We start from the raw sequence: 11,038 nt of genomic DNA, 5'->3' as shown, positions 1-11,038 counted from the left end.
CTCCAGTATCACAAAATCATTCATTCCATTTTGCGACAGCCTCGAGGCAGCAGCAATGCCAGCTGCACCCGCTCCAACAATCACAACTTTTGCTTCCTTCGGCGTATCACAAGCTAAACAACATAAAATAATCCACAGGATCATCCTTAGAAATGAAGTAACACTAAAAATTATTATCAATGATAATTCTGAATTTTTCCTACCGGCGGACCAGACGGAAACCACATCAAGGATCAAAAAGATCGCAACCAGGCAAAAACGAAAATTCATCGCTGAATATAGTAAGATATATTGAGCGGAGGATTCGATGTCAAGGCTTTTGATGATGGAGACAAACTGTTGCCACGATTAACAGCGGTGGAAACTACATCTCATACCCCTTTAAACTTGTCGAGAATGAAAGAAGAGAGTGGACAAAAATAGCAGAAAGAGAGACAAAGAGGAGAAGAGACATCGTGAAAGATCAGGGTGGGGAACGATCCTAGAACTAGAATTGTGACTCCGACGACATCGACGTTGAATTTTTACAGTAGAAAGTTTAACTGAAATTGATAAAACAAATAACAATCGTTAGTTATACTAAGAATTAAATTATAATGTCATCTAATTTCTTTAATATATGTATATCTTTATACATATATTAAATTGTAATCTCAACAGAGTTTTATATTTAATTAAAACTAAGATAAATGTGATTAAGAATGCGTTTAATAATAATAACTTTGCAAGTATATTGTGTAATGTATATTAAAACTCAATACATTGTGAGTAGGAATATTTTAGCATTTATTCATAAAGTTGATACAATTATATAAATTTATATTCATCATAATAATGATTGTTTTAACAAAATAATACTGAAATGATTTTAAGAAATATATATTCTTAATAAAAGTTAACAAAATCTTTAATTTTAATTTATTATGTTATAAATGTTTTTATTGATTATTAATCGATAATCATTAAGTTAATTAACCAGGCTCCATAAAGCCGGTTTTTGCTCTCAACCGATTCAATTAATTTTCATTGGAATATCTCGTAGGGTCAAAATGACACGAGAATATATAATTTTTGATCGAAAAAGTAACATCACGTCGAAGCGCATAATGCACAAAAATATTGGTATCAACATTTATAGGAAATCACGTATTGTCGCGAGTAAAACGCGAGGTATCGAAATCAAATCACTTGTATGGGTCATACGATAATTCTAGATGTGTGCACAAAACATATCGTATTGATTAACGATGTCAGCATAGTTCAATATTATCTTGAATAACGAAATTCATTGATTTTTTCATGATTTAACTGGATCAAAAATATGTTGAGGCAAATACTGGAATTGGAATTTGTATATAATTCGTGTGATGTCAGAATTATGCTCGATTAATATAGCTTTGATTAAACTGTCAGGTAGTCCAACGTGAGCTTGACCAATAAAATTTCACGGTTTTCGCACGATTTAACCGGATTCAAACGCAGGTTGAGGCAAACACAGAAAAGACTGCATCTTGGCATTCATATATAATTCGTGTGACGGTGTCATAAGTATAATACTCGGTTATAATACGGCCTTGATGAAACTGTGGCTCGGTATAGTGCGACATGAACTTGAACGACGAAATCGTCACGATTTTCGCACGTTTTCGACAGGATTCAAGCGTAGATTGTGGCAACTACAAGAAAGACTATCTTGACACACGTATATAATTCATATGACGATGTCAAAAGTATGCTTGATTAATATGGCCTTGACTACATCTCGGCACTCGTATATAATTCATGTGATGACATCAGAAGTCGCACAAAAGTATGCTCGATTAATGTGGCCTTGATTAAATTGTGGATCGGTAGTGCAATATGAACAACGAAATTGCACGACTTACACACTATTTGAACGAATACGTTCCCCCTTCTACGTGATGTTATGTTTTCATTCAAAAATCATGTTTTCTCGTGTCTTTCTGTCAAATTTGCGACCGCACTCGCGAGCGAGATGCAACAGCCGCTTGTTCGCCGCTTTAATATAGACCGATTCGCAGAAAATAATTGATACAACAATCTACAAATGACTTTGCGGAAATTGCTCGTTAAGACACGCGTAAGCAAATTGGACGTTAGGCACGAGAGAGCGTGCCACTCTTCTCAGATTATTCGTTACACAACTCGTAAGTTTGATCTCAAAAATGGAATTATTTATTTCTCTGCAAAAAAAGATCAACTTTCAGAATATGTTCGGAATACCGCAAACAGCGACGGTTCAAAAGACCGACAGCTCAGCGATCAAAGCGAATAATAGCTAGCGCATTTCGCAAAAATTGATGAGATAAGAATAAATAAAAAAAGCTATTCCGATATGATCAATATTGAGACATATAAAAAATAATGTACAATAAAACGTAAAAATACGTAGCTATATATGTTGTCAAGGTCATGATCATGAACAACATTTATTAAAAAATTCTAGCCATTGTTCGGACACCTTGGGTAATGCTACGACTAATGCTCCTAATGTCGGCAGTACTGTAACTAATTTCAAGCTTTATAACTTGAAATTTACTCAACCAAAAAATATTTTATTATGATGTTTTGGAAAGCTCTCGACATCAACTATTAGGTTCTGGAATAAAAAATAAGGTGTCCCGTTTAAAAAAATTGATGTGACTTTGACCTGATCTTGCCGACGCCATCCAAAGTCACAATAATAGTCATAATGCTATCGAATGTGTTCCTTAAAACCCTAAAACTTTTATCTGAAATATTTTTTTTGTAAAAGACGTAGGAAAAAAATATTTGAGGATTTTTTCTTAAAATTTTTCTTAAAATTTTTTTTAAAATGATCCACCCTGTATATTGTTTGCTAATTTTGTATAAGTTTAATCTAAGTCAAAATTAGTCAGTTCTATAAGTTCTATATAAATTAGTCATTAATAAATGCTACATAAAAAAAATGTATCATTTAAAGATATTCTCAATACAGTAATGATTTAGCTACAATAGGAAACACAAAAATAACTACTAAATATAAATAACAAGTACAATAAATAAATTGTAACACATACGAGTAATATTTTTTTGTTATGTTGTAATACATTTCATATAAACTATATTTTACTAAATACTATATCAATTTACAATGTTGAATTTTACATTAGAGCATAATTAATGTACCATTGTATATTATTGTATGTATTTTTATACAAATGTTTAAATCTTATAAATAAGAGAATACCTCTTAATTGCTCATATCTTAAATATATTCACCTGTTGCGAATATTGCAAATTGCAAATATATTTCCAGTTTTCCATAATCCGCATTAGAAGGATACAGTTATAATAAATGTAGTTAGAGAGAAGAGTTCAATTGTCTAAAATAATACATGTAATTAATATAAGTATAATTGCAAAATTATTTGTGCACGATCTGAAGTCAATATGTTCAAAAGTAACAACAAATAAGTAGAAAAACGTTTACTTTTATTAAATTTTATGCAACTTTGTGATAAGCTATACTTATCAAATTGATAGTGATCAGATTTTGATAAGCAATTATGTAAATCTCAAAACAAAATCATGTAACAACAGCAAAAATTAGCAGATAAGAATAAGAATTATTATATTACATATAATTACATATAATTCATTATAGGCATTACATAGAAATGTACATCTTAATAAATAAAATTTTTTTAACAGATCACTCACTTTTTGTTATTTAATTTTTATTAAACCAAAAAAAATTTATAAATTATAAATTTAAAAAATATAAGTTTTAATAAAATATAGATAAAATATTTTTTAACAAAAAATGTTTAACGACTCAATTTTTGGTAACTTTTAAAATTGTTTTTGATTAAGTAAAATTATCAACGTATGTGAGCATTATTAAAATATAATAATAATTAAAATATTATAATTTTGTAATATACTTTATAATATTATATTGTTGTATTTATTGCTTTTGATTATATCAAGCTTTAAATGAATTTTAATTAACATTATTTTACCTTTCAAAATCAATTAGTCTATCCGCTTCGCGAAAACCAGTTTCCACGGCGCCATGCACGGTGGAATAATAATGATCATGTGTAGCTTCTCCAGCGAAAAGGATCACCTAATTACGATACATTTCATTAATGTAATAATCTTTGTAATAATCTTTTATAATACGATAATAACAGTTACATAAGATAGAAAAACGTGGTACATGTATAAGCTAAAGCTAAAAATAAATGAACATATCTTGGGTATTATTATCAAAAAGAGAAACTAACATAAAATGAATAATGAGGAGATTAACTATAATATTTCAAACGATAATTTGTATAATAATTAAAAATATTATGTTAATTTCATTTTTGGATTACATACAGGTTTATTTCCAGTCATAATTGGCTCGGCTAGATCTATCGGTTTTACATCCATTTGCTCGGCAAGCATGCTTTGAAAACTATACGAGCCTCGAGAATGTTCGTTGGTATACCATTTAGACCTAAAAGTTTTAGAAAAATAATTTTAAATTTTATAATTTAATTGTTTTTCTTTCAATTATTTCCAATGGAAAATTACCTTAACATTTTTGTTGGCTTCACAACATTATAATGACTTTCAAACGATTTTTGTAACAATAAATACAATCCGTCGAATACGTCATCATCCGATAAGGTTTCCATATGTCTCGCGTTTTTTCCGACTATCCAAGCACATAAAAGATTCGGCTGATAAGCTACAGTCACAATCGAGAACACATCGCAAAGCCACTCGTTATTCTGGAACAAAGTTGATGAGATTAGTAAAGGATAAAAAATTTTAAAAGTCGTCAGAATTGGTTTTCAAACACAAATTATTGTTTATTATAATCTCTAAGTCCAAATAAAATTACATTCGAATGTTTGCTTACTTGACCATAGGTTTGCAAGAATTCCTTCTTATCTTGTTCCGGCCAGATAAAATCAAAACCGGCTTTATCCTCCGGCCACCATCTATGCGGAAATTCAAGGAAAACTTTGTTCACCGTTCCAATAGTTAATCCCTAACAAAATGTTAATTAATATCAATTGTAATAATAATAATAATCAAGCACGTGTTATTTTACAGCATTATATTATTAATAAAACCTCTATTGCGCGTTGTTTTTTCTGTGACAAAGGTGGAACGAATATCGAGGCATGTTTCTCCTTTAGAACACCTAGAGACCCAGTAAATATAACATGCAATGCCGAGTACTCACAGCCGTCTCTGGTAATCACTGTCACATTCTCGCCTGAACTATAATTGATAGTTGCCACGACTTTACCGAACTCTATCTTTTCCATCACTGGCAAACATTCCTCTGCATTCGGAATCTTTTGCTGGTAAAATTCATAATTACATACTTAATTAGGAAAAATAATAAGTAAAATATATGCACTGATCACGTATTATTTTAATACTTTATATTTAAAAATGTATATTAAAAATTTATTATACTGTTCGATATTAATTTAATTTGAAAATAGTGATTATTTCTGTAATAGAATATATTTTAACTTTCACTGATCCTTTCAGGCATTTTGTAAAATGGAACGTTACGAAAAATATTATTGGGCAACGCGATTTTCAATTCAATTTGTATTAAGTAATTTCTTACTAATAGCAGATCAAAAATTGTTTTATAACCATGCTCCTTCCAACCCAATAACTGATCGCCCTCGCATTCCCAATATTCTGTAAAACGCTTCGCAGAAACGTCAAACCATGAGTCGCTTCCGTCTGCAGAGTTTTCCGCCTTTTCCATCCAAGATAGATATTCATCAACTCGAGAACGATTCATAAAAGGTTTTTCGTCGAAAGTTTTATAATATCTACAACATTAATGTTAGAACTAAATTAATTATTTTCATTAGTCATAATATACAAGGTATGTAAATAAAGTAATAAGACTGCCTGACTATCACACAATCTGGCGATATTGCGGAATCGCCCTTCTCGTGAAGGGTTAATCGTTCGTAGACCTGCAGTATAAGTTTCAAGTCGCTATAAAGTCGCAGGTTAATTTTAGTGTAATTCTTTTTGAAACAGTTTTTGTATGTATGTCACAAAAATGGAAGAGCGCAATTTCGAGCAACGTTGTGTGATCAAATCTTGTGTCAAACTTGGGGAAAACAGTATTGAAACTTTCAATAAATTAAAACCTTTGGCTTAACATGCATTGTGGAAGTCACAAGTGTTTAAAGGACATAAGGCATTTTCAAAAGGCCGTGAATCTATTAAAGATGAACCCCACTCTAAAAGTCAGGTGATTGTCCATAAAAAATTTGTACCTCAAAGACAAACTGTTAATCAGTTTTATTACTGTGAGGTTCTTGAGAGATTAAAAAAAAGTGTTGTTAGCGTGCGACTAAACATTGCGAACAATTGGATGCTCCATCACGACAATGTTCCTTGTCACACAGTGATCTCTGTGACCGAATTTTTATTAAACATAATATTTTTCTTAACAAAATAAACAAAAATATTCTTAACGCTTATTTTCTAATTAATTTCTATATAATTAATAATTGTATATTTTTAATCATATACAAAAACAAATGTACTTACTCTCGTATTATGTAATCTCCTAAAGATCCTCTTTCCTCTTTCAATTCTATCTGCGTCACATTATCCAGAATATTTTCAAAAATCGTTAGAGCTTTGCTGCTTTCTTCGCAGGGCATTATTTCACCATTAATTGTGACAAATTCATGTTTGCTGTTATCTCGAAGAACTGCGAATGAACTCAGCAGATTATGTTTGGAGGCAAGATCGAATACTACGTTTCCAGATTGTCCATGAACCCACTGAGCCCCGAGATCTACCACATTTTCACCTGAAAATATAAAAATCTTACTCAAACTTTTCCTAAATACTCAAAATATCAAGGATGCAAAATAGAATCTTATAATTCATTTCAAAGATAATATGCAAAGCAAAATTCTCATTGATTCAAGATTAAGTTGAGAAATTATTATTTACCAAAGTCTTTGGTATATATTCTGCCACCGATTCTATCGTTGGCCTCCAGTATCACAAAATCATTCACTCCTCTCTGCGACAGCCTCGAGGCAGCAGCAATGCCAGCTGGACCCGCTCCAACAATCACAATTTTTGCTTCCTTTGACGTATCACAATCTACAACATAAAATAATCCATAGAATCCCTAGCGATGAAAAACACTAAAAACTATTATCAATGATAATTCCAAATTTTTCTTACCGGTAGACCGAACGGAGACCACATCAAGGATCAAAATGGACGCAACCAGGCAAAAACGAAAATTCATTGCTGAATAATAAAAGATATTGAGCGGAGGAGCCGACGTCAAAGCATTTGACGATAGAAATAAGCTGGTGCTACGATTACTAGCGGTGGAATCTACAAGCGTCTTTTTCCCATCTCTCCTTCTTAATTGTATAGAATGAAAGAACAAGATAGATAAAAATAGCAGAAAGAGACGAAGAGAAGAAGAGAGATCGTGGAAGATCTGAGTGGGGAGCGATTTTAATAGACTATGAATCGTGACTTCATCGAAGATATCGACGTTGAATTTTTATAGTAGGAAATTTAACTGGAATTGATAAAATTAATAGCAGTTATTAATTACACTAAAAGTTAAATTATAATGTGTCTTAATAGTTTTGTGTCTACTTAAAATTAATATAAATGTAATTTAACATGCGTTTAGTAATAATAACTTTGCAAAAGTATATAGTGTAATATATATTAAAAATGCAATATGTGTTGCGTAAAAATATTTCAATATTTATATCATAAAATTGGTACAATATAATATAAAATTATAATTATTATAATGATTGTTTCTAAAAATAAAACTAAAATAATTTTAAAAAATGTTCTTACAATTAGTAAAAATTTTAAAAACTATTTTAATTCTTTATATAATAATGTTTTTTTATATTATTAATTAATGGTCATAAATTTCAATCGTTTAATATTAAATTAAAATTGGTTTGTTGTAAACACATGAATCTTACTTTTACACTGTAACATTTTTGCGATAAAATAAAAAAAGTTCCATTACAAGTTCCATTGATTGAGATGCATTTTCTCACCGTCGAAATATTGTAAATACCACACATGTCGCGTCAATAGGCTAACAATCTTGCACGATCGCCTCCTTTGACATTTGCTAAGAATAAGTGAGTTCAAGTGAACATTATTCACCTTTGATCAACATTTGATTGGTCAATTAAAAATTTTCAATTCTGACGCAATCAAAGCGAAATAACAGCTGATGCAATTTTGCAAAAATTGGTAAAATAAGAACAAATAAAAAAAGAAATTTCGATATAATTAATATCCAGAAATATAAATAATATATTTGTACAATAAAACGTAAAATATATACGGACAGCGTTGTGTAAAATAGTACAAATAAACATAAAAAAATAAAAGTTGTTTAATAATAAATAAATTGCAAATTTACATTAACATTTTACATTTAATAAACTGTATAATAATTAATTTTTGCTACAGGATGTATAAACATACACATAAAATTAAAATAAATAAAAAATACGTATTATTAACGAACTTTATGATAACCAGAAAAATGCCTTATTATGTGTTCAAATAATTTTATTGTATGATTATATTTACATATCTACATATCGACATGTATGTGTATTTAATTGATATTCGTGTGATGTTGCAAAAAAACTTCGGCTTGATGAACTCCTGTCTCGTAAACTCCGTACGTCGTCAAATAGATATTGTCATGCGTAGCTTCGCTGGCGAATAATATGATAGAATCTGTTATATTTGCAAAAATCAATTTTGATGTGTTTCTTAAATCTATATTTTTGCATAATTTTGCATTATTTCAATTAAATTTAATAAAAGACTTCAAATTGGAATTATAAAATCTTAAATTTAAAATTTAAAAGCAATATACTGAACTATGCTTTTATCACAATGCAAAAATAGGATCCAACTGTTACCCTATGGAATAGAATGAATTCTTTTAACTATGTTCTGGGCCGTGGAATAACATAGAAAAATCTTGATGATTTTATTTAATTTTTCATTTCTTTAGATAATATAAGTTTTTGTACTACAATTAATTTATGTCTTAGACTGTCTTAAAGATTAGTTAAAGGAATCAGATTGAATAAAAGATTAATTAAGATCAAATTTTTAACAGATATCATGTGCATATATCCACGAGAAAATAATTTGTGAATTCCGTGTTCTTCACAGTTTTCACCGTGTCGCCAATTCTACAATTCCTGCAACTACTATAATTCGGCCGGAGCCGAACGCCGAGCAGAACGCCGTCCGAATCTATCGAGCAATAACATATTGCCTTTCAACCTAATTCTCTAATCGCGACCAAATTCTCTAATCTTTTCACGACAGTGTTTAATTGAGTTGTCTGTAAGTATTCCAAAGTATTATATTTTATTTCATTTTATTTTATTTTATTTTATAAATGTAATAAACTTATGTATTCCAGACGCAGCGCTTTCTACTTGCATATCCCATTCGCGAATCTTTCTTTTCATTCTTAGTGTCTCGCCGAGACTCGAAGGCGTGCGCGGACATTTTGCTACTACTACGACTCTAATTCTTTTTATTCTTTTATATTTTCAGGTGAAAATGTATAGTAGACCTTGGAGCGCAATGGATTTATGAACAATCTGAAAACGTGGTGTTTGACCTTGTCTCCAAACATGATCTACTGACGCGCTCGCTCAATCTCTATCCGCAACGCTTCACCGAAGATGTCAATCAGTTAAATGATTGCACGTTCTACGATATGCAAAGTAATCTAATATATCTCACTTAGGCTGCATTGCAGAGTTGCTTTTCTTCTGCTGAACGCATAAACACTTATACATATAGGTACACGTATTATATATTGTTTACTGATTTTATATATGTTTATTCTAAGTCATTATTCTATTCTATAAAAGCTACATAAAATTGTACGATTTAAAGATATTCTCAATAGAATAACTATCTATAAACAAGAAAATAATTACAGAATGACTACATATAAATAATAAACACAATATAAAAATTATAATAACAAATACAAGTAACTCTCTAATAACGTTATGATATATTTCGTATAAATTATATTTTCCAAAATACTAACATTTACAATGTTAAATTTTACACTATTATAGTGTACAATATATTGTTATATTATATAAATATTTAAATTTTACAAACAAGTACCTAATAGTTATATCTTAAATATATATTCTCCTGTTCGCTTGTTGCAAACATTGAAAATTGCAAACATATTTCTGGTTTTCCATAATCCGTTCATTATAAGGACGCAGGTGTAAGAAACCGTAGTTAAAGGTGGGAATTTAATTGCCTAAGAAAAATACATGTAATCAATATAAATATAACTGCAAAATTATTTGTATCGATTTGAAGTCGATATGATCAAAAGTAACAACATCTAAGCAGAGAAGCTTTTACTTCTTAAGTTTCATGCAAAATTGTGATAAGCTAACTTATCAAGTTAATTGTGATCAAATTTTGATAAACAATAACATGAAATACAAAATCGTGCAACAGCAAAAATAAGCAGATAAAAATAAGAATTATTAAATTACATATAATACATGCATTACACAGATTTGTATATCTTTATATACTAAAGTTTAATTGATTTCCCTTTTTTTATTTAATTTTTATTAAATTAAAAAAAATTCAAAATTTATAAGTTTTAATAAGAAATAGATAGAACATAGATAGAAAATAGATAAAACATTTTTTAACAATAAATGTTTAAAGACTCAATTTTTGTAACTTTTTAAAGCGTTTTCGATTAAGTAAGATGATCAACGTGTATTTGAACATTATTAAAAATTATAATATTATATTGTTGTAAGTACTTATTTTGATATTAAGCTTTAAATGAATTTGAATTAACATTAGCTTACCTTTCAAAATCGATCAGTCTGTCCGCTTCGCGGAAACCAGTTTCCACGGCACCATGCACAGTGGAATAATAATGATCATGTGTAGCTTCTCCAGCGAA

The 11,038-nt window shown here is 29.6% G+C and overlaps 2 protein-coding genes across 2 annotated transcripts in view; both read right to left on the bottom strand.

The window, feature by feature from the left end:
• Positions 1-7,440, bottom strand: part of LOC105450226 — an 11,779-nt gene extending 4,339 nt beyond the window's left edge. The window contains exons 1-10 of the mRNA XM_011689972.1: positions 7,234-7,440; positions 6,994-7,149; positions 6,580-6,847; positions 5,630-5,843; positions 5,118-5,351; positions 4,901-5,032; positions 4,570-4,769; positions 4,372-4,492; positions 4,008-4,114; positions 13-145 (exon numbers count right to left, since the gene is read on the bottom strand). Coding sequence (XP_011688274.1) covers positions 13-145; positions 4,008-4,114; positions 4,372-4,492; positions 4,570-4,769; positions 4,901-5,032; positions 5,118-5,351; positions 5,630-5,843; positions 6,580-6,847; positions 6,994-7,149; positions 7,234-7,300 — 1,632 coding nt within the window. The 5' untranslated portion in view covers positions 7,301-7,440. The remainder of the gene's footprint in view (positions 1-12; positions 146-4,007; positions 4,115-4,371; positions 4,493-4,569; positions 4,770-4,900; positions 5,033-5,117; positions 5,352-5,629; positions 5,844-6,579; positions 6,848-6,993; positions 7,150-7,233) is intronic.
• Positions 7,441-10,213: 2,773 nt separating this feature from the next.
• The window catches only part of LOC105450225 (polyamine oxidase-like), a 5,013-nt gene continuing 4,188 nt past the window's right edge, over positions 10,214-11,038 (bottom strand). The window contains exons 7-8 of the mRNA XM_011689971.1: positions 10,941-11,036; positions 10,214-10,366 (exon numbers count right to left, since the gene is read on the bottom strand). Of these exons, the coding sequence (XP_011688273.1) occupies positions 10,345-10,366; positions 10,941-11,036 (118 nt within the window). The 3' untranslated portion in view covers positions 10,214-10,344. The remainder of the gene's footprint in view (positions 10,367-10,940; positions 11,037-11,038) is intronic.

This window comes from Wasmannia auropunctata, unplaced genomic scaffold (genome assembly GCF_000956235.1).
Source record: "Wasmannia auropunctata unplaced genomic scaffold, wasmannia.A_1.0 LD336069.1, whole genome shotgun sequence".
NCBI lineage: Eukaryota > Metazoa > Arthropoda > Insecta > Hymenoptera > Formicidae > Wasmannia > Wasmannia auropunctata.
The sequence above is the reverse complement of the archived record's forward strand: the minus strand, read 5'-3'. Positions and strand labels throughout refer to the sequence as shown.